General features: G+C 58.2%; 2 protein-coding genes across 2 annotated transcripts; both read right to left on the bottom strand.

Moving 5' to 3' along the window:
* Positions 1–3,981, bottom strand: CRIP1 (cysteine rich protein 1). Its single transcript, XM_027658435.1, has 5 exons — positions 3,876–3,981; positions 1,056–1,150; positions 889–946; positions 710–757; positions 1–353 (listed from the first exon to the last, which is right to left on the bottom strand). Exons 1-4 carry the CDS (start codon positions 3,913–3,915, stop codon positions 717–719), a joined length of 234 nt encoding a protein of 77 aa, XP_027514236.1. The 5' UTR covers positions 3,916–3,981; the 3' UTR covers positions 1–353; positions 710–716.
* An 8,534-nt stretch (positions 3,982–12,515) lies between these two features.
* CRIP2 (cysteine rich protein 2) lies at positions 12,516–27,312 on the bottom strand. The gene is made up of 8 exons (XM_027658434.1): positions 27,195–27,312; positions 17,500–17,594; positions 15,529–15,586; positions 14,871–15,011; positions 14,620–14,688; positions 14,113–14,207; positions 13,771–13,828; positions 12,516–13,629 (listed from the first exon to the last, which is right to left on the bottom strand). The coding sequence occupies exons 1-8, from the start codon at positions 27,235–27,237 to the stop codon at positions 13,562–13,564; spliced, it is 627 nt and encodes a 208-aa protein (XP_027514235.1). The 5' UTR covers positions 27,238–27,312; the 3' UTR covers positions 12,516–13,561.
* Positions 27,313–27,332: the final 20 nt, after the last annotated feature.

Genomic DNA, 27,332 nt, shown 5'->3' with positions numbered 1-27,332 from the left:
TACATGGGGGAAGCATCTTTTGGTTTATTAAAGACTGAGAATACAACTGTGGGCCCAGCCACAAGAGCTGGGTGCCAGAAGCAGAGCTAAGTTTTGGCTGGAAGGGTGTGGTCTCCTCTCCAGGCAGCCTTCAGCAATACCAGCCAAATTCCTGGGGTGGGGCAACCCAAAGGCCCTACCCCAGCAGTACTTCATCTGGAGCAGACACCCCTCTCCACACCAGCCCCAGCCTTGGTTACTTATTGCTTTGAACATTCTAGTCTAGTACAGAGTGAATTAAAAACAAAAATGCATGTCTGTTGCGGTGTGTTTGTGCTGTCTTCAGACTGTGCCGAGAACCCTGGCCGTCAGACCTGGAGAGGGATGGAAAAGAGGAGTGGATGAACTCAGGCTGGGCTGGGAGCAGAGATATCCCAGGGACAACAGTGCTCCAGGACAGACCCTGTCTTTGCCAACAAGCCACAAAGCAAAAAGCCTTTGTCATCCACTGCCGGAGCTAAGCGGGTGCTGACAGTCAGTTGGGGCTGGTGGAGAGCAGCAGCTGGCACCCAGCAGGTTGCTCCCAAACACCAGTGCAAGGACTGGGAGTCACAGCCAGCCCAGAGAGATGCCGTAGCATGGCCTGCTTTCCCTCCTTGCCTGAGGGAGGACAGCCCCAGCCAGCCCATGGAGCTAGAGGCAGGAGGGGTGCTCCGAGGGAAGGACCAACCTGAGGTTTACTTGAACGTGTGGCTCTCAGCTCCTCCCCGGCCGAACCCTGGAAGAGAGGCAGAGCAAGGTCAGCACTGCTGAGGGATGGGGAGCACACTGAGGGCTGCAACTCACCCAGAGACAGGATCTCTGAGCCCCCTGCCCTCCCTCCCACAACACCAGCCACAGCCACCCTACCTTTGGGCCCGAACAAGGCGGCATAGCAGGGGTGGTTGCAGTATGGCTTGCCATCGTGCTGCAGGGAGAGAGAAAGAGCATCAGCCCCGACCACCCTTCAGCGCCACCTCTGCCCATCCCAGCCCTTGGCTGCAGAGGACTGGGACCTCCTGGGCAGCAAACCTCACCTCTGCATGGCCTCCAGACGTCAGGGTTTTGTTACACTTCTCACATCTCAAGCAGGGCCGGTGCCAGTCTTTCCCCAGAGAAGTCACCTTCTCGGCTGCCACAGAGGGGAGATGGGTTAGTTGAGGCACTGAACAGGCACAAGTCCATTTTGGCAGATTGGTCTCCCTGTCATCAACCCTAGGGAGGACATATTTGGGCATTTTCTCAGGTCTATCTGTCCAGGACAGAGGGCACTGAGTTTCAAACACAAGTGTTCACTGTGCACACACAACGCCAGACACATCCAAGCACACAGATCCGAAACAGCAGTGCCACACCCAGGGTGAACACTACTGCATACATGAAGATGGGCTGAGTTCTATCTATCTTCCAAAGATCTGAGGACCTCTCTCCTTCCAACATCAGCCTGCAAGGGGATTAATTTCTCCCCAGCAAACTGGAGCCTGAGTGAATGCTAGAGCTGGCAAGGGTGAAGTGGAATGCTGGCAAGGAATGGGGAGGCAAAGCCATTGCCAAGCCCTGCCAATATGAACCAGTCCCTTCCAGCCACAGCTCTGATTCCACAGGGACCATGGCAAACCAGAGCAGAGCTAGAGCTTGGCTGGGGCTCAGGCTGCTGTGGGAGGGACAACATCCTGGAGCCAAGACATGTTTACGGAGAGAGGGGGGAACACAGGGTGGCTTTTAATTGTAGCACAGCAGGGGAGAAGGGTATTTTTTGCAGACGTGTGCTCCTCATATTGGCAGCTGCGCTCCTGTGAATTTATTAAGTGATTAAATAGAACTGTCCACAGGAACCCTGTCAGAGCCAGGTCTGAGCACTCTCCCCATGCCTGCAAAAGGAGGTTGAGCGATGGGACCAAGCCACTGTGGGTAGTGCTTGGCCCTGAGGGGTCCTCAGCAGCCTGACATGTCTCTTCTTTGGAGTCCAAATATGCCCACAACAGCTTGTGCAGGGAGCAAGCTGGCGGCTGCAGAGGTGGGAGCGGGGGCAGTGCCCAAATGTCACAAGGCAGCCCTGCTGCCATTCCCCAGTGGCACAAAGAGCCTCCTGTGCCCACAGCCTGGCAGAGGCCACAGTGTCCTCCCCATCTGGGCACCCCCAGGAGCCCAAGCCTGGCCAGTGGCAGGGCCCTCTCACTACAGGGTTTCTGGAAGGAGCTCAGCGTCCCCAACTCTCACACACACATTTGCACCAACACTGGGGCAGGAGCTCTGTCAAGGCTCACTTGGACATGTAGGTGAGACTCCTGCAAACCCTATGCACAGTCCTCTCAGCATCACCTCCTCCTCATCCCTGCACTCTACAGACAGATTTTGACCCAAAGCAGCCTGAGGCATGCCTGAGCAGGACTCCCAGGCTCTGAGAGTCCCAGGGTGCCCTGAAGTGAGGCTTGTTCTGCCTCCTCCTCTGTCAGTGCTCCGGATTGTCTGCAGGCACAGAAATCAGGCGTCAGTCTTGATCCTCCAGCAGCTTTTGAACCCTTCTCAGCCTCTGCATCAACAGAGACATTTCGTAAGGGCAGCCTGATAAGCACAAGCTCAAACCCCTCCTTGGTCAAAAGCCATCTCCACAGCCACACCTGCGGGCACAGCAAACCCAGACCGCCCGACTGGGATTGACACAGAGCCACAGGGAAAGGCAGATACTGACACCACCACCTTGGTTGCTCCTGATATCAAACCACACAGGTAAATGAGGTGCCCCAGGACCCTCAGTCACAGGAGGGAGACACAGACTATATTGTGCCAAAACCTCATCTCAAAGCGAGTTCAAGTTTAGGCAAAACTATGTTCCCCGGCAGCAGGAACCACATCCCCAGCAGCCCTCTGGGCACTGCCCAGGCCAGACCCAGTGCACACAGGGTGTGCTAATGGACACAGCTGTTCGATCAGGAGAGCAGCCCCTGTGTTTGAGCCTCAGACTTCTTGGAAGAACACAAATCGTTGGGGCACACCCACAAGCAGAGCACAAATAAAGAAGAAAGAGAAGTCAGCAACAGCGCTTAGGTTCCAGATCCCTCGTCTCTAGTAAATTAAAAAGCAGGGAGTGTGTATAAACTGCTCCCAGCAAACTCCCCTCAAGTTCAGCTACATCAGGGAAGTGAGGAGATCTGGCAGCCAGAACCTGCCCATTCCAGCAGCTGCTGGCAGGGTGAGAGGCTTGAACCCCCCAAATACCCTGTCAGGACAGCGGGACCATGGCACCAGAAGGGGAAGAAGCTTCAGGGCCCCACTTTGGAGGCAGGACATCTGCAGAAAGCCAAGCAGCAGACAGCAGCCCAACAAGTCTCACAACTAGCCTGCAACCGCGGCTTAAAAATAACACCCCAGAGGTGTCATCCCGCTGTGCTAAACCTCGCCAAACAGTGTGTGGCAACCCACTGAGCCAGGAACTTGCCAGAGGGCAGGATTTGCTCACCTGCCCTGGCTTTCAGAGCAGCAAGCTGCACCAGCTGGGCCTTTGGGCTCCAGACTGGCACAGGGCTGCGGGCTGTGCTGGGAAGGAAATGGGGCTGAGCTCCCCTGTTCTGCTGGGGGTACCCAGCGCAGCCTGCGCTCTGCAGCCAGGCACCTCCTTGGCTGGACCTATAGGGTCACCTACCCGGGGCACCCCGGAGACCCGCAGCACAGGGTGAGAAACTTTGGGGTACCCCAAGAATTTGCAAAGATGAGGCGCGCAGCATCAGGGCACCCCGAACCCGCAGTGCCGGGGTGTCCGGGGGACCCGCTGCTGGGCTGAGTGCAGCATCGGTGCCCGACAGCCCTGCCGTCCCCGCGGGGTGGGGGCGGCTGGGAAGGGGGCAGGAAGCCCTTACCGAAGTAGACCTCCTTCTGGCAGCGGGGACACTTAGGCATGGTCTCGGCTCGGCTGGGCTCGGGGCGCTGCTCGCACCGGTTGTGGGATGCTGCGCTCCGGCCCCGTCAGAGTCACTGCCTGCCCGCCCCGCCCCGCCCCGCCCAGATGTGCGGCCCCGCCCGCAGCTGGAAGCTCCCGCCCGGGGCACAGCCCTTCAGAGGCTCCTAGGATGTGATCCTGCACCCCTTCCAGCCCTATAACCCCTGCACCCCTTGCCCCATGCAATCCCTTCACCTGCACCTCGTGCAGCCTTTGCAGTCTGCAGCTCCACACCCCGTGCACCGCTACATCCAGTGCTCCCCAAGCCGCCTGCACAGCCCACACTCTGCACCCTTCTCCCCTCTGCACCTCAGCTCCCTGCCCACGCTTGTGCTGTGCGGGTAGTCGAGAGCCCGGCTCTGAGCGGGGTTTGGAGGTGTGATTGGCATCGGTCAATCAACCACACTGCCAGATAAAGATTCATGGGATGCTGAACATCTGTGCTCCTTCCCTTGGAGCACAGATCCATTTTTTTTTCCCTAAAGGAGTGTAAAAGTCAACCCTCAGACAGGTCTCCTGCACGTGGGGAAATTCAGGGTGCAAGATGAAGCAGGAGAGAGCTGCGGGGCTGTAATCCCCCTCTTGTAGGACGCTGGGAATGGCGTGGGTGCGGGACGTGGCTCTGTTCACTGTGGAGAGCCAGCCCATCTGTGTCACTGGCTGTTGTCATTTTATTAGGAGGGAGGACTTGCTGTTCCTTTGTGTTTGGCTGTGAAGGAAATGAAAAGCCTATCCAAAGGTCTGTTTTGTATGAAACAATCCTCCCCAGGGCACGTTGCTGTGCTGGAAAGGTCATGAGGGCTTGTGAAACCCAGCGCCAGGACGCCTAGTGACTGCCTCCCGAAATGCGAGGCATCCCTCGCCTCCACAAACAGGGCCCTACTGACACCAGATCCCACCCGTGGGTGCAGGAGGAGAGGCGGCAAGCTGTGCCCAGAGGCGAAGTTCACGTTCAGCTGGGACTGCTTTATGACCCAGCCTGGCTCCAGCCTTTCTTCCCAGCAGGATCCCTTGTCCCGCTGATGCTCACTGCAGCTGCTGGTGGTGCCGGGCTCACCCCACCTGCTGGCAGCCTCAGCGCAGGCTGGGGAGCACCCCTGGCATCCTGCTGCAAGGGCACCGTTTGGGTGCCCACCCCAGCAGGGTGGGCAGCACCCTTGCTGGTGGGACATCACCAGAAAGCCCGCTCCTGGCTAAGGCGTGAGTCATGCTGAGACGCTGAGACAGTCAGCATGGAAGGAGAGAGGTGTCCTACAAGGGCCTCCACCCTGCCTCCTCTCCGTCCTTCCTGCCCTAGGCACCACATACAGGCAGGCACCGTATTTAAGCCACGTCACGTCCCCCCACACCGGGACACAGCACCCAGTGAGTGTGCTACCCAGGTCAGGACTCCTTCCTCACACCACATGGGGTACATCTGGCATCCTGATGAAATACAAGGGGCAAGGCATGTCCTTTCCCCTCTCTGGTGGCCCTGCTTCCCCTTCCACATGGTGCCAGGCTGCTTTGGGACCACTGCCTGGCTAGGACAGACGCCTTCAGCTGCACTCCCTTTTAAGGCATATTTTGTGTTAGCAGGCAGCTGAAAACTGCCCACTTGAAAGTCTCCTCCAGCTGGCCAGCCCTGTGGCCAGTCCCCACGGACCATTCAGCCCAGCTCCCCCTGTGGCAGGAACGCTCCTGCCCCAGCCAGGGCAGCAGGTGCCCCTACATGGCACTGCACGCCGAGTGACCTGGCTGAAGCAGAGCCCGGCCACCCCCTCCTCTTAGTGTCCCCATGGAGTTTCTGGAGACTGTTCTGTTCACTCCACAGAGCAGGGTAGCTCTTGCAAACTAGGCAGCACCAAGCCACACGATGCTCTCTGCCAGCCCTGCCTGCATGGGGCTGTGTGACTGCTGGCTCCTCATTGCTCCTTGATTATCCCAGCTTGCCCTGCCAGGCTACCGAAATCCACGGACCTTGGGCTATGCCAATGCTGCTTCACCAAGGGGTGAACCAAAGCGTGATGTTAGTGTGCCCTGCAAACTTAATGAATCTCAGTGAGTGAAGGCTGCTTTGGGACACAGCCCCAGTTCCTACACCCCACGGGAGCTGTGCCTGCCCTCTGCTCATGGCTGTGTCGCTGCTCTTGTCTCCCTGATCAGCAGGCATGCAAAGCAGCAGGGCAGCACAGCAAAGCCCTCTGGCAGAGAGCCCCAGCAGGAAAGGAGGAAGAGCTACAGGCATTCCTGGAGCACAGCAGCACCTCGGGAGCCCACGGGATACAGCCTCTTGCTCATTTTACAGGGAGAGAGTCCATAAACACTACAAATGCTGATGTGCAAAACCCATCAGCACTCTGTGCAGGGCAATAAATTGAGGCCCTGCCGGCCTGCCCTGGAGGAAGCTGGCTGGAAACACTACAGCAGGCTGATAATTGGTGTCACTGCTTCTTCTGCCATCCAGGGTTCCCCCAGGACCCAAAACCGAGCTGCAACTGTGTGTGAGACTTCTTGGAATGACAGTGGGCAGCAGCAAGCTCATCCCTCTGCGTTGGAATGCTGCCCATGGTGCCCTGCCCATGCACACAGGCAAGGTCAGGCAGTGGGCAGCTCTTATGCTGGGCAGAGACAGCTCCAGGGAGCAGCAGGAGATGGGCAAGAGTGATGTTTTCAGCAGCCCAGGTCCCACCCAAAGCATCACTTCAAATCAAGGTTCATAACCTGTCAAGGAAACAACCCAGTCAGCGCCAATGGAGAGCAGCCTCTTCAGCAAACCTCAGCTTTATCTTATCTGGAGACCTTGTTCCAGCTAATTTAACCATTAGACTGAGCATGCCTCAGCTGTCTATGCCCTCTGATAGGAATCTGTGGGTGAGGCTCTATCCTGGAGCATCAGGCGCCAGCGCTCCTTGATGGCATGGCAACAGCCTTCGTAAAAACCTGGGCTGTCCCGTTTGTTTGTTTGGGTGGCACTGCCATGGCCAAGAGTTATCCCCTCCTGGTCCCTTGGCAAGAGCCAGTACCAGCTCCCCAGTTCCATCTGTGTCATATTTTGTGCAAGGTCCTCACAGCCCACAAGACTTTCCTGAGCTCCTGGGGCAGAGTTGCAAGTTGAGAGCTCCCAGGTGTGCTGGAGCTGTGGGCACACACTGCCTGCCCAAACATCTCCCTCGAGCATCCTGGCCCCTGGTGACTACTGGAGTAACAACTGGAAAAGCCACTGGCATTTTAGCAGGCAGGGCGGTGACATAAGCCGATTTGGGTTTGTTTTGCTAACACAGCAAGAAGAAACAGCTATTTTCATGTAGCAGACCAGCCCATCTGCCCGGGCAGCAGCTCCTGGCTCCCCTCGTGCCCTGCCTTGCAGGAGTAGGGCAGGGACTCCCACAGTTCTCCCAGCCCCCCAGCACACCTGCACAGTGGGGAGATGATGCACCAGTGAAGGCATGACCCGGGTACCAGTGGCACACCAGTCCAGCATTTTCCCAGCACTCGCACAACTGTGAGTCTGTGAAATCTTCCTCCCTGGCCATATTTCAACCAACACTTGTGCAAGTCAAAGGCCCTCTCAGCGAAGAACTATTTGTTGTAAAATATGCACTACACAGCCCAGCATGGGACTCTAATTTGACGAGAAAATTATAGGGTGGCTTAAAACAAGCCCAGCAGAAGCTGGGGAGAGCTGCCAGGCGCGTGATCCCATCAGAAGGCCCACGAGATGCCGGTGCCGCAGAACTGTGGAGCAGCACGGTGTACTCTGTGTACCCTTCAACGGGGGCTGGCGTGCACCCCCCCAACACTTGCCTTCCATCACCTCCGGATATGCACACGGCTAATCCCATTACCAGACAGCCAGGAAAACAACAGCATGAAAGCGGCTGTCAGGGCAAATTATACCTTAAGGAAAACCTCTGGGATACATCTTCATAAAGTTGACAGGCGGCCAACGGCTGGGAGGAATTGGGAACAGTACGGCAGCAGGAAAGGCCTTCTGGGAGTGGGGGACTTGGGGAAGGGTCATAGCAAGAGGTGTTCTGGGGGTTTCTGGCACACCCACCAGCATGCTGCCAATTGCTGCTGTAGATCCCCCAAATGGTTTGAGCCTGAAAAATATGCTCACTGCCACACCAAAACTTGATCTGCCCTCGGGGACGCAGTGCAGAGTCCATCCTGCCATGGGCATGGGCAGTCACATGGCTGCTTCCAACTGAAACTGTAAAAACGGTCCCAGGCATATTCAGGCAGCTGGCTGCCCACACAGGCCCTTGTCAGGTCAGCTCTCACCCTCAGAGCCAAGGCGTGAATTATCGTCACGCGGTTAATATTACACTGCATGAGCAATAACAAACACAGAGCCGTGGGCCAGCTCCTGGGCTTGGTGCAGATGGAAAGAGCAGGGCTGCCCATGGTGGGCTGCAACTGGGACATGTCTGGGATTTCCATGAGTAGGACAAAAGGGCGTGGCAGCCCTTATCCACCTTTCCAACCCCTCCAAGACACAGCTCCATGGAAAATCTCCAATTTCATCCAGGCACCGCTCCCCCAGTCTCCCTGAGTACAGTCTGGCCAAAGTCTCCACTACCATCTGCTCTTTTCTGCAAGCTTTCCATTAGCAGCAGCCCAAGGAAACCTCCTGGCTAAATCCTGCTGAGGGAGGATTTGGTGCATTTTCCTGGCACAGCCTAGCTGTTTCTATTGTGGCTATCAAACAGAGCCAGGATTGTCAAGGAAGCAACGCCTGCTGCTTTGGAAAGCTGCCCAGTGCCTGCAAAGCATTGCGTCTGCTTGCCTGGAAGATGCACATGGATGCTGGGGATGGGCAGGGAGCGTGGGCACTGCTCAGGAGCTGCTCACAGGGGACCTATGCCAGGGATCACCTCCCCAGCACTCCCTGCCCTGGGCCACTCACCCAGCAGTGCCATTTGTCCTGGGCTGGGTCCAGGCTGTTGATGCCACACCTTTTATTCCTGGTTAAAAATTCACAGGAGGTGAGGCAAAGGGGTGCAGAGGTGTTTGCTCTCTCTGTCAGCAACACTGCTCAGCGTGGTCACACCATGGCAGTGGAGCAGGAAGGGGAGAAGGATATGGCTACTGTGCTCTGACACACCCAGGCAAGACAGAAGGCCAGGACAGAGCAAGAGAGAGGAGAGGGAGAGCAAGAGCCGCAGGTTTGCACACCCATTAGCAGCCTGCACACCATCCCACCAGCAGAGGTATTCCTCCCTCAGCAAGCCTCCCAGGGCACTCCAGGAGACCCTTAAGCCCCCCAGGACAGTCCCCAGCTACTCACTCCACACAGGATGATGCAGAGATCAGCCTACGTCATGGAGGGGTTTCCTCATGGATGCCCCCAGGCAGTAACAAGCTGGGCAGGCAGCACCATCCTTCCCTGTGCCACAGCCAGAGCCTGCACCAGCAGCTCGCCCTGTGTGACAGCCCAGTGCACTGCACTGGCAGGGGGATTTAGAACCCAAATCCTCCTCTGCTTGGTTTTGTGCCTTTCCTTCTCCTTCATCCCTGCCTGCTATCCTACACCCTCTCCAGTATTTACACCCAATAATTCAACCTCCTGCTGGGACCAAGCCAAAGCTCATCCAAGCCAAGGAGAGCCACACCATTGACTTCAGGGAGTATCTGAGCCGGTTCTCGGTCCTTGTGGAAACAAGCTGTGCTTACTCGGTCGCTTTTAATATCCCATCTTAAATCACATCTTCCAGCACTTCATCCCTTTTGGCTCCTGTTTATTGACTTCCCAGCAAATGTTTTAAATCTGTCTTGCTTCGCTGTCCAGCTGTGCTGCTCTGGCCCACAACACATCAGAGCCATACTGTCCTGCCATCTCCCTGTATTTTGGGACCCCTCCACACCATGGTGGTTGCATCTCCCATCCCTGCATGAACTGGCTCAGATGCTGTAGCACAGGGCTGCCTTCATCATTCCTGCCCCCACCAAGTTCTTTCCTGGTGTTTTCAATGTGTGCAACCTGCTGTGCCTTTCTGAGACCAGCCTTTTACACTCACCATCCCTTTTCTGGGTCACTAGGGACAAGCAGTGCAGCCCCATTTTTGGTGGCATGGGCACCCTCAGCCTTCTGTTGAGAAGCACTACTAGGTGACAATCCTGCTCTTCCAGCAGCTCAGGGGTACCTGGACTGGCAACCCATCACCCAGGCTGGCAGCCATAGTCCGGGCTGACACCCTTCACCAGCTGGTGGTATCCCTGCCCTGTGCCCAGCGAGTAGCTCCAAGGCCAGCTCCCTGCTGAGCTCCACTGGCTCCCAAGAAAACTGGGAGCCAGCAAGCAAAATTGCCCAGGAGAAGTTCAGAGGGCTTGGGGGATTTCCAAGCAAAGCTGCATCCACTTTATTCTCTATTTTGCTCTGTACCCTGGAGAGCATGTCTGTAATCATCAGAGCCTGTTAACTTTTTTATCCCACTAGTGAGTCCAAGCTGAAAAAAATAAAGTATTTGACATCCCTGAGGGAAAGGATGTTTTCCAAGCCTCAAGTAAAGGAGCATTTTCAGCTCACATAGGCCTCCCAAAAATAAATACAAAAATGCACCAAGGATTAGAGGCCAGAGCTGCCTTCTCTGCTTGAGCAAAGTGCCACTCTGTGCCCTGGCCCCCACACTGACCTAGTAGCACAGGCACTGCCTCAACCCCTCAGCACACACACAGATAATCCCATAGGGGATCCCAAAGCCCTGCTACAGCCTCCAGGTTCCTGGTTTTAACAGTTTTAACCTGGGGACCACTTTCTGTCACAAGGGGTGCCCAGCCCCACCCCTCCACCTCAGAAGGGGGGAACATTTCCCACCTGGAGCCTGAGCAGCCAGCTTGTCCCCTTTGGGGTAGCAGGATGCTGTGACAGATGCAGGCTTCCTGGCACTCCCTTGTGCAGCAGAGCTGAATTTTGTCTATTTTTAATTTCATTGCATTCCTACAGTAAAACTCTCATGGGGAAAAGAAAATGTAAGCAATAAATAAATAAACAAATAAATAAATAAAATCCTGTGTTTGATGGCGACTGAAGGCACTGAAGAGGGGCTCTGCTGCTTGGCCCCCCATCAAGGGGCCAGGGCCAGTGCCCATGGTGGCGATGCTGTTAGGACTGCTGGACCTGGCTGGATGCACAGCATGGAGCCAGATGGGTGCTGGGGAGGAAAATCAGCCTTTGCAGTCCATCAGGGAAACTCTCTGCTGCAGGGGATTGCCACAGGCTAGAAAAGAGGCTGCCAGATTAAGCTTGTTAATTAATGATGGGAAATAAAGAGTTGTAAGGAGAGATGGATTCATGCCAAGGGTTTTGCTGGCAGCTGGTTTGGATCCCGGATGAGCGATGGGAATCCCCCCCATCTCAGCACTGCTGCTGGTACATGGGGCAAACCTGGCAAATTTGGGCTGTGAGAGCCCAGGTCTGTGCTGCAGGTCAGGGGAGGAGCCAGCCAAGTGACACGGCTCTGATTTACACAGCAGCCTTGTCCCTAAAGCATCAGAGGGGTCAAGTCTCTATGGAAACACCACCAAAACATGAACACACACAGCCCATTCCCTGGCCCAGGAACTGCACTGCTGAGCCCTCTGTGCCTGGGAAAAGGCTTCATGCTGCTGGGATTGCTGCCGAGAGGGGAACACTGGTGGCTGTCACCCCCACTGCTCTGCCCAAGCCCAGGAATGTGGCTGCGGCCACAGGCTCCCTGCTGTCCCTGTTCTGCAGTGTCCACTGCATTTCCCAGCTGTGCCCAGGTGAGGAGCAAGGCCAGGGACTGTGGCTGGCAACCACTTCCCCTTCTCCTTCATGGCAGTGGAGCAGCTCCAGGGCTGGGGCTACTCCAAGGATGCAAGACATTGCAGAGACCACCAGGTCCCTGTTTTCCCCAGAAATGGGGCCAGAGGGATGCCTAGGTCCCCAGGGGGGCACAGCCAGCAGGCAGCATAACCGGGCTCTTGCAAGAATGTGATGGAAGGGAGGAGCCAGAGCAGCGATTCCCAGAGCTGGTGTTTGCCTTGGCAGCCCCAGTCTCTGTGCCTTGCTCTCCAGACACCGAGCTCCTAGGGGGAATAGCTAGATGTCTAAAACCAGACCTGGCAGCCGTGCTGGTATCTGGCTGGGGACCTGGTGGCTCCCAGGGGTTGGGGATGGGGAATGGCCCACTCTGTCTTCCTGCCCTGCTGCTGCCAGGCTGAGCTTTCCCACTGGCAGCCCTGCTCAGGTACTGCACCTGCTGAGCAAGCCCAAGCTAGGGAGAACAGTGTCACCTGCTCCGTAACTTCTCTCCCAACAGTCTTCCACCCTCCAAAGGCAGAGATCTCATCCCATCCCACCCCAGCTGCCAGGGCAGCACAGCCTCCTACAAGCCCATCATGCTCACAGCCCAAGGAGCAGCCATGGCTTGTGCTGCACTCAGAGGAGCTCTGAGTGGCCTGGGCAGCTAAGGCTCAGCTGGCACTAAGGCTGCTTGGTCTGGCCCCAGGAGGAGCCACCTGGGATAGGATCATAGTGGCAGGGTTCCACACTGTCCTAGCACCAGAGGGATGCTCTGTGGTGTGCACAGCTTCCCCCGCCTCCACCCAGAGCTGAGCTGCACAACGCATCTCTCAAAACCTTTATTGTCAGCAAATAACAAAAGTCAGCCCTGCAGCAGCACAGGGAGCCTGGAGAGAGCAGGGTGTTGGCACCCAGGGCTCACTGCCCCTGTGGGTCCCCCACACCAGCCCCTCCCCGGCCTCCTGGGCAGCAGCAGGGAGGGTGTGCACAAGGGTGGATGGGTGAGATGGGGGCACGTGTCATTCTCCAAAGCAAGGGGCACATTTACAACTGGTTATAAATAAACAACAAGAAACCTCCGGCTCCGGGAAGCAGGCGGGCATCCCACTGCCAAGCCTCCAACCCAATGCGCTCTGTCCTCCAAAGGTGGGGAGAGCCCACTCCACCAGGGCTGCAGCTGCCAGGTGCTCCCCAGCACAGGCTCTGCCTCCAAGGGGGTCAGGCTGGGGAGGGCACCAACCTAAACCAGCCAGCAGAGCAGGTTGGGCACTTTCCTGGGTGCACCTACAGGGATTCAAGGATGGGGATGTAGGGAGGTGCCAGACACAACCGCAGACAGGGTCAGCTGTGGACCCTGGGGAGAGTGGAAGCTAGGGCATGGAGCCTGGGATGGCAAAAAGGGCAGAGCTGCAGATGGCACACAACCCCAGCAACTGCTGAGGAACTGGGCTGGGCACTCTGATCCCCAGTCCCCATTCCTGAGCGCTGCAAGACTGCATGGAGCACCCTCCTGCCACCACCTTCCCCCCATCCCGAGTCCCTTGGGTGCCACCTGCTGTCCCCTGCACACGGTGACATCCCCACACCTGCCCTGCTGCCTCCCATGCTTGGGAGGGCTGGTGGGAGGGCTGGGGAGGGCAGAGCGCATTGGGAACCACCAGAGATACCTTCTATCTTTGCCTTTAAACACTGAAGCTTATATTAAAGACTATGATATATAACCCAGGGGCAGGGCTGTGGAGACAGCAGAGAGGGCACAGCTCCGTGGCCAGCCTGGTGAGGGTCTGCTCTGGCTGTGAGCAGGAGGTTAGTACGGGGGCACAGAGCGTGCAGGCAGGCAGGAGGGGGGATGCCATCTAGGGCTGGTTCTTTGCCTCGGGGTCTTTGTCGTAGATGTAGCTTCCCACAGCTCCAGTGTTGACACCTGCACAAGGGAAGATGCAAGAAGGTAAGGACCCGGGTGGATGTCCCCTCTGGGTGGTGACATGAGCATCGAGACTGGCAGCCCAGGCAGGGCACGTGCCCCTGGACTGGCTCCCCATCCCACATGCCCCCAGGCACTCACCCTTTGGCCCAAAGAGGATTCCATAGCAGGGCTTGTGGCAGTACGGCTGTCCATCGTGCTGTGTGGGGCAGAGAGAGAAGCATGTCACCCAGGGCCAGGGAAAATCCAGTCCCCAGGACACATCTCCCTGACTGGGCATCTCTCCTGCTCTGCTTGTCCCTGCAGACAGCCCAGCACCCCCCGCGCTCCCCCAGGAGCTGAAGAGCTGCTCCTCCCAGTCCTGCCCTCCTGCAAAGGCAGGGGCTGCCAACTGGGACAAGCTGGGCACAACTCAGCTCAGCCATACCCCCCTGGCATCCCCATGTGTGCTGCCCAGGGATCCTGGGGCTGGGACACCCTTACCTCAGCATGGCCCCCCGGGGTCAGTGTCTTGCTGCAGCGCTCACAGCGTAGGCAGGGACGGTGCCAGTCCTTCCCCAGTGAAGTCACCTTCTCGGCTGGAGTGGGACAAGGAGGGAGGGTCACACCAGCTCCCTGCAGCATGTTCAGGGGGAGCATTCCCCGTGGGGATGTCACCTCCACATTCAAAATCCCAAGAGAGCCCCGTGCAACCCAGCCTCCCACATCTCTCCTACCCCTCTGCTGCCTCGCAGGTGACAGATGGTGGCCAAGGACAGCTATTACCACATGCGAGGTCACAGTAGGGAATACGATGCAGATAAAGCCCTGCACCCAGGAGTACATTCAAGAGGACCCACTCCTGAAGGCTCCTCAGGCACATCCCTCTGCAGTTCCAACCCTAAGCCCCCATCCCAGCCACTCTGCATGCCCCAGGGGTCCTGCATGGAGCCCCAGCACCATGGGCCGTGCCACTCTGAGGCATCACCCACTGCCTGCTCACCACCTTACCAAAGTAGACTCTCTTGCCACAGCGAGGGCACATGTTGGGCTCCCCGGTGAAGGTGGTCACACTGGAAGCTGGAAAAAAAGAGGTCATGGGCATGGGAAGTGGTGGGACATCTCAGCCAGGACACACAGGTGTGGAAGGTCCCCCCACGCAAACACTGCACCCCACATCATTGCCAAATGAGGTGGCTTTGGACTGACTGCCCATATGGCGAAGGACCAGGCCGCCTGTCCTGTCCTGTCCTGCCCCTCACCTTTGCTGGGTCCCTTGGGAGGTGCAGCATTCACCTTCCTCTCCTCCACCTTCACCGGGTGCTCGATGGGTCCCGGCGCGGTCTGCCCCTCGATCTGCGGCTTGTCATAGATGTACGACCCGGCGCCACCAATGTTCACCCCTGCACAGGGGAGAAAGAGACTGTGATGACCTGGGAGCACTTGGGATCGCCATCCTCCCCCCAGCCCCCTCTCCCTCCTCCCTCAGGCTCACTGAGCCAAGGGCCAGCTCAGTCACTGCTGCATCTCAGCCCCGCCTGGCTTTCTCCTGACCCAGGCTTTCTCCAGCCACATCTGGGATAGGAGAGTGACTCCACCTTCTGTCTGAATGGGAATTTGTTTTCTACATATAAAAAAAAAAAAAAAAAGGCAGCTATCAGGATGGATCCCTCCCTCCTTTCTTTCCTTCCTTCCTCCCTCCCTCCCTTCCTCCCTCCATCTCTTCCTCTCTCCAGCAGCTCTCCTCTCCCTCTGCACAAGGAAACAGCAGAGTTGGGACTGCAATTTGCTGGCTTGATGCTCAGCCCATGCAAGCCTGGCTCCTGGGATGTTTTTGAGGTCGCCAGTGGGGATTGAGGGGACCTGGCCCCTCCTGCAGCCCTGAGCACAGCTGCACAGGTCTGGGGGGCACGGACGTACCTTTGGGGCCAAAGAGCGTAGCATAACAGGGCTTATGGCAGAAAGGCTTCCCATCGTGCTGGGGAGAGAGGGTTAGTGTTAGGATGCTGAGCAGTGACAACAGTTCCCACAGGATTGCTTTCATTCCCCACTGGTGTTCAGAGACCACCATGGCCCTGCCAACACCCCAAAACACACCCAGCTGCAGGTCTGAAGTGACAGCCTCACCTGACCACTCAGAGATTCCAGCAGTATAAACACTCAGGCTGTTCTGTGTGTGCCATGCCATGGGGCTGGAGCACCAGCACCTCGCAGCAGCTCAGCCAAGAGGCATTTTTAAGCCTCGACCCAGCGGTGTGCCACTGGGACCCAACAAGGCATAACTTCGCCCTCTCAGCATCCTGTGCACAGTCAGGCCCTTACTGGGGGCACAAAGCACCATGAGAGCACTGAGCTTCACATCCCCCTTGCCTTGGCCTGAGATCAGAGGCCCTGCGTGGGCGCTGGTCCCAGCCCAGCTGCTATCGGCCCCACTATTGTCTGGGGCGATTATCACAGGAAGGCATGAGGCAGGCGATAAGCCCCGGAGCTCCCCACAGCCATTTCTCATGGGCCAGCTGGAACAGAGTCCAAGAGAAAAGAGAGAGTGTTTGTGGCTGGAGCAGGGGGCCAGCAGAGCTGCCATACACACTGCCCTGTCTAGAAAACCCACTAGAAGCCTGTTCTCAGGCAGGAACCCGCCCCACCGCCTGCTCAGCTCCACTCAGCATCTCAGTCCTGCTTCTGCCCTGTGCTCCTGCCCTCCATCCCCTCTGCTGCAAGGCAAGGACTCCTTGCCCAAAATGGGCAGGGTGGTAGGTGAGTAGAGGTGCTGTCCCTTCCCTCGCCTCCCTGTGCAGTGCTGTGCCAAAGGCAAGGGTTGGGATGGCTGGAGGTAAGGCTGGGGGAGTGAGCAGGCTTTGGGCTGGCCAAAGACAGCTATAAAATATTGCAAGGCATAAATATCGGTATAGTTGCAGTGTTACCATGCCAGAGGAGAGGGTAAACATTTAGCTGGTCTCCCTGTGACACCTTTCCAACCTAGCCTCCAAAAGGAGGGAGAAAAAGCAGGGAAGGGCCAAATCTGCTGTCGGCACAGTCGGTGGGGGCTTGGCTGCCATCCCCCACGGGAGCAGAATCCAACCTTATATGGAGAAGCAGCAATTCTGGGCTTAACCCGGCCTGAAGCACAGATCCACCCATGCAGCCCCATTCTCCCTGGCAAGACAGGCTCCACTTTCCCCACTAGCTGTTGCTACCACCACCTGCTCCCCAGCTGTGCTGCCTGCTAAAACCATGCTAAAGAGCTGGTGACACTGGGGCATGACAGGTGCTGCGCAAACTCAGGGCACTGGGTGTCATGCTGGGGTGTCACACAGGAAAAATACAGTTGCTCCCAAGCCTGAGCACCCGCCACTGTCGGCATGGCACCCTCACGCTCCCAAGTGCCAGGTAGTGGCAGTGGCAGCACACTCCAGCACAAGCCCCAGGGCACAGAGAACACAACTGCCAAGCTTGCATCACCATGACAACCCAGGCATCCCTGTGCTTGGTGTTTTTAACCATAGGTCAGCACAGGCTCTCAGCACCCACACGCTTTCAAAGCCTGTGCAATGCTCAAACAAGCCTGCCCAGTTCACAGAGCCGTTTCCAGTGCTTACCAGGTATGCCCAGCCCTGCCACAGCTGCTGGGAGCCCACACCCAAGTGGCACAGCTGGGACACTACATGTGGTGCCACTACCACTCTGTGGTTTCTCCAGGGCTGTGCACAAGAGCTCTGGAGCACCATGAGTTGCAGCAGCAGCATTTGAAGCCACAGCATGCACTCCTGGGGTTGCATGCCACATGGACAGCCCACCCATGTGGCATCAAATACCCACCCCAGCCCTATTCCTGGGAGTCCCCATGCATGCCAGTACAGCTCCCACCCCGTCTGCCCCAGCAGCTCTTACCTCAGCGTGCCCGCCCGGGGTCAGGGTCTTGTTGCAGCGCTCACACTTCAGGCAGAACTTGTGCCAGTCCTTGCCCAGGGAGGACACCTTCTCAGCTGCAGGGAACACAAGCGAGGGGTAAGCTGCCATCCAGCACCTGCTGAAGCCCCTGGGTAAGTCAGGCTCCAGGCACCTCAGGGGGCTGCACGTGAGGGGTGCTGCGCTTGACAGGGGCTGATCACCAGCACACTGCAAATATCAGCCACATTGCAAGGACCAGGGTCCCTGCAGCCGTGAGGGACATGAACACAGCCCCCGCAGCCTCTGACCCCCTCTAAGCACTGCACCAGCTACTAATAAGAAAATTAACTCTATCCCTGCTGAAACCAGGACACCCACCCAGCTGCCATCCCACAGACACCCTTTCCCCTGAGCCAGTCCAGCAACGGTAGCGTTTTCCTTCCTACTCCCTGTGTCTATTTTTACCCGCCACTTTACCCAGAATGACTCTGCTCCCATTCAAATATTTAGCGTTTCCATGCCCACCCCGCCCGTTTTAGTCATGCCTCCCACACACACCTCCAGCTGCTCGGGCTGCCCAGGGAGCCTCAGCCACAGCTCCAGCCCTCAGCCAGAGCTGCTCCCAGGAAGACAAGATGATAGACAGCCTGCACTGTCACCCAGGATGGACATTTGGCCCTGGAAAACACCTGTCCCTTGGGCATGTGGGTGTTCCCCCTTCACTTCCCACCCAGGAACAGGCACAACGTGCAGATGGGTGTGTAGACGCCATCCATGCATGGCCAGGAACCTGCGGAGCAACTCTCTGCTGGCACTGAAAACAGTTTCAAAGTATCAGTGGGCAAATTCAGGGAGGGCAAATGCTTTGTGACTGGTTATAAGGAACACAATCCCCCTGGCTGGCCCCAAGATGTATGCCTTCAGATGCACCCTGGGAGGCAGCACAGGCTGCCAGTGCTCCTTGCATCCCCAGCCATGCACCATCCTTTCTCCCTCTCAGCTCCTGGGGAGTCGAGGGCTGCCTTGTGCCCCCCACCAATTCCTGTATGCCCTCCCCCTCCCCTGCACATGGTGCAGAGACAGCTGGAAAACAGTGTGGTTAAAGCCACCGTAAAACTAAATCAGGAGGGCCAAATAAAATACTTAACAAGCAAATAAAAGTGCAATCAGAGCCAGACCCACTCTACAAGAAGACCTCCTCTGGGATGTCGGGTTTCCCCTCTAAGGACCTCAGCAAATGTCACCTGTTTGGATCAGGTCAAGATGGGGGTCAAGAGCTCCTCAAGGGCAGGTCCTGGCTTCCAGAGCCACCCTCCTCCCAAGGCAAACAGCTGTGTCCAGGGCACACCACAGGGCCAAGATAAGCCCAAACAATGCCATCACCACCCACAAAATTCAATCCCAGCACACAGCAGGGTGGCCAGTAGCAGGGGAGGGCAGCACTAGGGGGCAGAGCCACAGTCATTGCACTGGGGTGCAAGGGAGACCCCTGAGAGTGTCCCCGAGCAAGCATGTCAAAGATGGACTTGGGGGACTGGCATTAGCTGGAAGAAGCTCCAGACCCACCCTCCAGATGCCACAGATGGGTCCAGGCTGTTGGATCAAACCCAGGTGGGAGCACACAGGAGGGTGAAGGGATGCCCCACGACAGCCAGGGTCTGTGCCTGCCTGCCAAAAGCTACCAGGGCAAATTCCTGCTGGCCCCAAGCCCAGGGACTCAGGAGGGCTCATATCTCCCAGCCCCTCACAGCAGGCAGCACATGATGAAGGGGCCCTTCCTTTCCTCTGTAGCCCATATCTGTCTCTGGGAGCAGAGGACCACCCCCAAGCTACAAGTACTCCCCAAAAGCAAGGGGGACACAGAGGTCCCAGCGTGCTGCTGCCGTGGGGCCATTGCAGGAGCCCTGCATCCTCCCAGCCCTCCCTGGCAGGATCAGGTCCCTCCCCAGGGTGACCGGGGAGGGAAACAGAGCGTGATGGGCTGAAAGCTGAGCCAGGGGCTCGGGGCCAAAGAACCACTCGGCTTTGTCAGAGTGGATGCACAGCCGGGCCAGGCTGCGCTGCGGCTGCGTCACCCCCAGCTCCCCCCGCCACCGCGACCCAGCGCCTTCATGGCCCTGGGTACAAAGCAAGGAGGAAGCTCCGGTCGGATGTTTTCCAGAGGTCACTGCAATTACAGCCGGTCACGGCCCACGCCAGCTCCTTCCTGCTCCCGCGATAGGAGATGCTCCTCCAACGTCCCCCCTCCATAATGTTTTAGCAGCTGTAAATCCCTGCTCCCCCCTAACGGATGCACCCCCCGCCAAGGCATCCCCGGGTCGCGCGGGGTAAGAGGGATCCCACTGGCACCCACAGTCCCTGGCTGGAGATGGGGCAGGAGGGAGGAGGTGGCTCAGTGCACGATCCTGCTCCCGGGGCACAAGGACAGCCCGGGAACCACGGGGGCTGCCCCTTGCGTCCGGATGGAAACGCCACGCAGAGGTTGGTCAACAAACAAGGCTGCAAACAAGGACTCCCGGGGGACGCGTGCGGGACCGGCACAGCCGGGATGGCTTTCCAGAAGGCATTGTTCGAGCCGAGTAGAGGAAGCAGCTTGGAGCCACCCCAGCCCATTTCCAGGGCAGCGGCGTCCCGCCCGCGGCCACGGCATCCCATAAATCACTGCGGAGGGAAAGAACCAGCGCCCAGATTTCCTGTCACCCGGCCACATCTGCTCCACCATTGCATCAGCTCCAGAGGAAAAGTCTCTGGCCACATCCTCCTGCTGCTGGGGGGAGCCCCGCTCCGCATCCCACCATCGGCACTGCAAAAGCAGCCTGAGGATAAGCAGTGCCCGGGCTGCATCCAGCTCTGCGCAGGGAGCGTGGGATGGCACCGGGCTCCGGTGCAGATGTCGCACCACACCCAGCCTCTGCCACTGAATGCCATGCCCCCGTCCTCCCAGCAATACACAGAGTGCACGCTCATCCTGCTCTGCTTGCTGGATCCCGCACTTGCACGCTCAACCCGTGGCAAGATGCTGCACTCAAGCCAGCTGAATTTAAACCAGCTGTGCAGCACCCTCCGGAAGGGCAGAGTTAAGGGTACTTGGCTGCAGGAATTTCACCTCTGCCACACGTGTGTGACTCGGCGTTTGCCAGCCCTGGGTTACCCACCTCGCCGTGGGTGGGCACTGGGTGCCCATCCATAATAAACCTCTCCCCAAGAGAAATGCCCCGGCGGAGAGGTGGAGCCGGGTCAGGATGTAGCTGTGAGGAGGATTTGCTCCGCGGGGGGTGTAGCCCACACTGACAAGGGACAGCACCAGAGATGAGTAAAATCAGAGGCCAGGAGCGAGAAAGCAGCCGAGGGGACTGTCAAGGCAGACTGTTCCCACAGCTCCGCGGCAGCCCCACCCCAGAGACAACGCGGCTCATCCCGTAATTATCTGCCGTGCCCAGACAAGGCAGCTGGCGCTGGCCAGAGGTGAGCGCATCTTCTCGGGATGGGAAGGAAGCATCCCTCCTTCCAGTTTCTGCGCCGCCGGCCCTGCCGAGCCAGCTCCAGGCCCTCGCACAGGTATTTCCACAGCCTGACGTCAGCGCTGCTCCCAGCCGGAGGCTTATTCAGCAAAAGCAACCATAGCTGCAGCTGCATCTCTGCAAAGGGCTGGGCTGTGCCCCATCCATCCCACCACAGCCCTGGAAGGGCAGAGGGAAGGGCTGACAAAGCCCAGTCTGACAATAAGGATGCCAAATCCTCACAGGGATCCAGCGAGGGGCATCCCTGGAGGAGAGGGATGCTGTCAGACCGACAGCAGATGCGTTTCAAAGCAGTTGCTTGGGAACACGAGCAAGTTGCTTGGGAACACAAAGGAATGAATAAAAGAGAAAAGTGCAGGGAAAGGAGCTGGGTAAATGAAAACAAAGCCGAGAAACAGGGCAGCCGGCAGCCTCGTCCCCTCCCTGCCCTGTTCCTCGCAGAGTGGCCGGGAGAGGAAAAAGGCAGAGGGACAGCTTAAGGATTTCCTGCCATGCCATGCCATGCCGGGCCATATCCCAGCCATGCTGCCCTGCCAAGGGTCTGCACTGCCTTCCCATGTCCCTCACCCTGTCCCCACCCCTGCCCTCCTCAGGCATGGCCAGGCAGCTCCTCTCCCCCATCCCACAGCTGGTGCTGACGGTTACACCGCACCGTGATTTTGTGGCCAAGACATATATATTTAGCTTCTCTAAGGCAAGGCAAGGCAAGGCAAGGCAGCCCTCCAGCCCCAGCCATTCACTTGCTGGGCTCCCTCCAAGTGCACAACAAAGCCAGCTCAGTACAGCCTCACCACAGAGCACAGCCCGGGGGGAACAAGGAATATCTCAGGCAGAGGCTCCCGCTTCCAGCCAACTGGAGAGACAAGATCTTCCCCAGGACCCAAGCCCCCATGTAGCTGAGTCACTCGGATGCAAGGGAGAGTTGTTTGATTTCCAGGTGCAGCCCTAATGCACAGCATGGCTCCTGTCCACCCTACTGCTTCCTGCCTCTCCTCTGACAGAACCTCACCTACTGCAGGCACTTTTCTGGCTGTGAGCCTCCAACCTCCCGCTCTGGTTCACAGAACCAGGGCAGCCTCCAGCAAGTCCCTCTCCATTTTCCACAGGGCTTCATCAAGCAGCATCTGCATGGAATGCATTTGAGGTCAGGCAGCTCAACTGTGTATGTGTTTGTGCTGGGAGAGGACCAGCAGTGTTTCCAGCCAGGCACTGGGTTCAGCCAGGGCTGAGCCTAAAAAATCAGCTGCTTTCCAGCTGCACAGCGGCCCCACATGGGAGGCACGGCAGGCAGGACCCCGGCCAGCAGCAGGAGCCTGACAGCCAGTGGTGCTTCCCTTGCCCACCACATGGCCAGGGGGGCAGAGTGACCAGTGAGAGGGGGGCACACACAGGCACACAAGCAAACCACTCCCTGGGTAGTTGCTGGTCCAGAGCACTGTGTTCCCTCTGCACAGTGAGATGCCATCTCTGGAAAGCAGTGCCAGGGGGATGAAACAGCTTCCTGGCCCATTTGGCAAGAGCAGGATTCTGGGACATGCTGGAGCAGCTAAGCCTGTCAAAGTGCCCCTCCAGCCCCACAACTACTCACCTCTCCACCCTGCTACCCCCTCTAACTCCAAACAAGTCTTGGCCCTGGGCTGTGGGCAACAGAAACAGCAGGGGGAGAGGATGCTCAGAAAGGAGCATCTGCAGCACTGGTGCTCCCCACCAGCAAGTGCACATCAAGCTGGTGGGAAGGTTCTCCTCCATCCACGTGCCAGGATCTATCCCCTACCATCACCTCCCTGGTTGCTTCTGGACCTTTGGCAAGAGCAGTGGGCACCACCATCACACCATAGCCAAAAATGGCACCGTGGCACACACTCCAGGCTCTGCACTCGATTGCAACATTGCAGTGACAGATTTTCCATTACTTCTTGCTTAGGCGTTCCTGCTCCGCCTTTCCTTGCCTTTCCTTTCCAGTCCCATCACCTCGCCTCTCCCCATCCCTGTGCTCCTGCCAGGGACAGGGAAGGAGGACAGGAACACAAAGATCTCTGCCTGTCTAGGATTTGAGACATGGGTGCAGGACTTCATAATCCAGACAACAAACGGTGGTCACTCAGACTAGCCAGGCTTGCAGAGAACAGCCTGCTAGCCCCAAGCCTCCAGCACCCATGGCACCGGGAGCAGCACTGCTCCCAACAGCTGGCGATGCCGGCACCACACTGTGCAGGAGCCCCAGCAGCTCCAGCAAAGCACAGCACACAAGAGTGAGGGGATCCAGAACTCACACCATCCCATTCCACCCTCTCACAGATCATTTTCTACAGCTCGTGCTATTTTCCTGAGGGAAAAGCTCATGCTAATCAGCCTGTTCTTCAGCTTCCCACAGAGGCATCCCTCCCCCCAGCAGGGCCCTGCGCAGGGAGCAGGGAACTGGAGCATCCTTAGTTACCACTTTGCAAGGTCCACATTCGTTCCAAGAGCAGCCACCCTGAGACATGGGAGCAGAGGGTTCTCCAAGGAGCCCAGCCAGCTCCGTGCTGGCGATCCAGGGCCATGCCAATGGCTACACCGGCTGCACTTGAGGAGCCGCTTCCTTTGTTAGGGACAGCTGTAAAGGAAATCAAGCCCTCCTGCCTCTCCTGCCCCACCGTCTCCCAACAGCCAGTGCCTGGAGCCAAGGACAGCGGTTACTTATTAATTGCAGAGCAGCTTCTGCAGCTTGAATTTCGCTGGGCTGACCTGCCAATGCAGTGCTCTGCAGGGAGAGCACCCTACACCTCATGGCACCCTGTGTCCTGCTGCACTCCAAGCGTGACCACAGGGTCAGGCATCTGCTGCGGGTCCCTTGAAGCATGCTGGGCTTGGACCCTCCTTGCTTCCCAGCTGGATGTGTCCATGTCCTTAGTCCCTCTCTGGCACTCCACCAGCAACCCAATCTACGGCTGCAGACATAGCTGGGACAAGCTTGGAGGGCTACTGAGTGACTCCCACTTGCTTTTAGGATGCCCCTTTCCAAATAAATAGTGCAGCAGCCTCCCACCAGCCCTCACACTCCTCAGCATGTGCAGTGAGCTCCCCAAAAGCCGCCCACTGTTGGACCCCGCTGCACGTGTGCTTGCCACATCCCAAGGGCTTTTCCCTGCCTTGTGCTTGGGATGGGAAAATAGGAAACCCCCTGCTGCTGCAATCCCCCGCAGTTCCCTGGGAAGAAAGGACAGGAGGCGGAAAGGCTTGGCCGGGGCTCCCGGTGACCCTGCAAAACTCATTTAAGGCTAGCAATGCAAAAGGGAGCCAGGGAAATGTGGCTGCAGGAGACTCCAGTCCCTCCGGAGCTTCCTGACAGAAGTGATAACCTAAACCCAATCCCAGGCTGCTGCCACCTGCCAGCGCGATGGGAGCTGATCCCGCAGCCGCCAGCAGTGCTGCTCCTCCAGTTAAACATTCACTTCATCCCGCCAACCTCCCCAAAGCGGGAAAGTTAGCCCTGGCCGTTCCTGGAAACAATGTCACAGACCTCAAGCCCGCTTTAAAAAAAAAAAAAAAAAAAAAGGGGGGAAAAAAGCCAGAAAACTATTTTTATATTTCCCTGTGCTTTTTAAAGAAAAAAAGCTCATTCTGTAGCTCAGGAAACGCCCACATCCTCCTGACTGCACAGGGAGGAGCCCACTGGATTTTTCCAGGGAGCATGAAGCAACAGGCATGCTGGAAATGAGTTTTCCATAGGTACCCACAACTGCTGGCGTTGGGCAGCCTCTCTGGCACTGCACGGGGCTGGGAATAGGACACGGTGGCATTTCTCACACATGACCCACGGCTGCAATCCCAGGCATTCGAGAAGTTACGAGCTGCCAGCGTTCATTCAGCACAGGCAAGGAGACTCCCGAACAAGCGGGGCTTTATGAATCACCTCCCCGTTAAGCTTCGGGCGAGCCGAGGAATTCACAAGTGATACCAAACCCTGGACACAGAGCTGCCATCACCTTCCCACCAAACCACGCGGTCCATCAGGAGGAAAGCCCAGGGGCCGCGTCCCGGAAAGACGGCTCAGAGTTTGCATCTAGCTTTTATGCATTGAATAAACGGACCTAGGTTTGTTCTGCCAGAGCCTGGGCGGTTCCTCAAGGAAAAGCTCAAGGCATTAACAGGGACATGCTCCAGCCTATCTCAGCTCCAAGCACAGAGTAGTTTTTGGCTTGATCCCGTTTCAACTCACCACCCCCTCCAGTCTCTCTTAGGGGCAGCAGGGGTGGCAGTTCCTGGAGGAAGGTGTGGGGTAGGGGCTGCCACTCCTCTGCTGCCAGGCACCTGCCTCCTCCCTGCCGGTAGGACAAGGTGTCCACCCCCTGTGGGGCAGGAACAGGGAACCACAAAACAGCAGAGACCTAGGTAGGGACCACTGCACCTACAGAAACCCTTCTGGGGAGAGAGAGCCGGCAGGCAGCTGGGGGCATGGGGTACAGCCCTGTTCCACCCCCTCAGGAGACCCACAAGGCCCCCAGCACGGGGAGAAAGAAAGAGCATGGGCACTGCTGGGGGCTGCTGCTTCACCTCCTGGCACAGCCCGACCTCTGCAGGTAAGGCAGGGAGGGTCCCAGAGCCCAGCCCCAACCCCCCACGAAGGGCAGGCTCATCCCTGGACAGAGAGGAGCAACTCTGACCCCGGGTCAGTGCCCAGCTGGCTGGGCGGGCACTATTTTCTGCTTAAAAGGGAAAAGATTCACACAAAGACAGACATCCAAGGGGCCGAGCCCTTCCCACCCCCACACAAATAGATTTATTTAAAGGAGGAAGACAGCAAATTCCTATTTCCCTGTGTTTACTTGGAGATGGCCGGAAAGGAATGAAAGCACCAATGCCTCCAATGCTCAGGCACCATCAGGACCTTTTGGTATTTCTTCACCAAACAAACGCACTGAGGCAACAGGGGCTGGACCCCAGAGCACAGCGGGGAGATGGGCAGGGAGGGGGGGCAGGGAGGCAGTGCCAGGCCAGCTGGACTCCGCGGCCAGTAGGTCCCAGGAGGCAACTTGGACTGGAGTGCTGGATCCATCCTGAGCCTGCAGTACAGTCCCATGGGTGCCCACCTCGAGGGTGCTCAGCCAGAGGGGTCAGGTCACTCCCCGGGAAGCTCCCGGCCGGGCACTGCCGCTCAGGGGGAAGCAGGCTGGGGCAGCTCCATGTTTGAGCCAGGGCGGCACAAAGGGCCAGCCCCTGCTCCCACCTCCACCCACCCACTCCCGGCTTTCTGCAAGCCCGGCGGTGGCGCTCAGCCCGGGGTGCCCGACGGGACACATCCCAGCCCCGGTTCCCAGAGATCCTGACCAGCCTCAACCCCACGCAGGGCCCTCAGAGACCTGCAGGGACTCGCTGCTACCCTAACCCAGCCACGGGCGTGTCAAGATGGACCTCTGAGCCCAGGCGCTGTCTTTGAACAAGTCCCGTACAAACCCCAAAACCCTTAATTAGCTCGCCAGATGGGAACAGCCCGCTGAGGGCTGGCTGCGAGGCCAGACAGGGAGGGGTAAATGGCACACCTGGGGGCAGGCTTGCAGGGAATCAAAGAAACCGGCTGGGAGAAGGTTTTGTTTGCACCTGCTACCGCCGGCTTCTCCTCCCAAAGAGACCCTTGGATCATAGGCTCCCCCTGCCCAGCACCCCGGCCGTGTCGGGTGAGCCGGGTTCCCCTGACCCAAGCCAGCAGGTACCTGGGGACATGAGCCACCCCATTCTCAGCACCTCAGACTGCGGGCACGTGTCCGAACCAGGGAGCACGGGAGGGTGCCCGGGGTCCCCTGTCCCCCACATCCCCCGTGTCCCCTGTCCCAGGGCCAGCCAGCAGCACCCCCAGGCACAGCCCGAGGATGAAGGTCCGGGGGGGCCGAGGGGCAGAGCAGAGAGTTCGCGGCCGCTGCCGGGGGGCTCCGGGGGAGAAGCAGCTGCTGCTGGGCAAGTCTCCGGGTGCGTCCGGAGAGGGAACTGGGAGATGCGCCGGCCATGGGGACGGCGGGTTTGGGGACACATCCCAGGGGGAAAAAAGAGAAGAGGAGGCGGGGATGCACCGGGACTTGAGAAAGGGGAAGGCAGGGATGAGCGCCGGCTCCGGGCAGGGGAACCGGGCTGAGGTCCCGGCGATGCGTCTGGGCGCGGGGAAGGGGATGAGGGGCCGGGCCCCGGAGATGCGCTCACCGAAGTACACGGTCTTGTCGCACTTGGGGCACTTGGATGCCATGTCGGGAGAGCGGAGCCGAGCCGAGCCGCGCGGTGCCGAGCCGTGCTGTGATGTGCCGCGCCGTGCGCCCCGCTCCGCCCGGCCCCCGCCCACCG

Source organism: Corapipo altera, unplaced genomic scaffold, assembly GCF_003945725.1.
Source record: "Corapipo altera isolate COAL_440 unplaced genomic scaffold, ASM394572v1 79, whole genome shotgun sequence".
Classification (NCBI taxonomy): domain Eukaryota; kingdom Metazoa; phylum Chordata; class Aves; order Passeriformes; family Pipridae; genus Corapipo; species Corapipo altera.
Note: the sequence above shows the minus strand (reverse complement) of the source record. Positions and strands in the feature narration are given on the sequence as shown.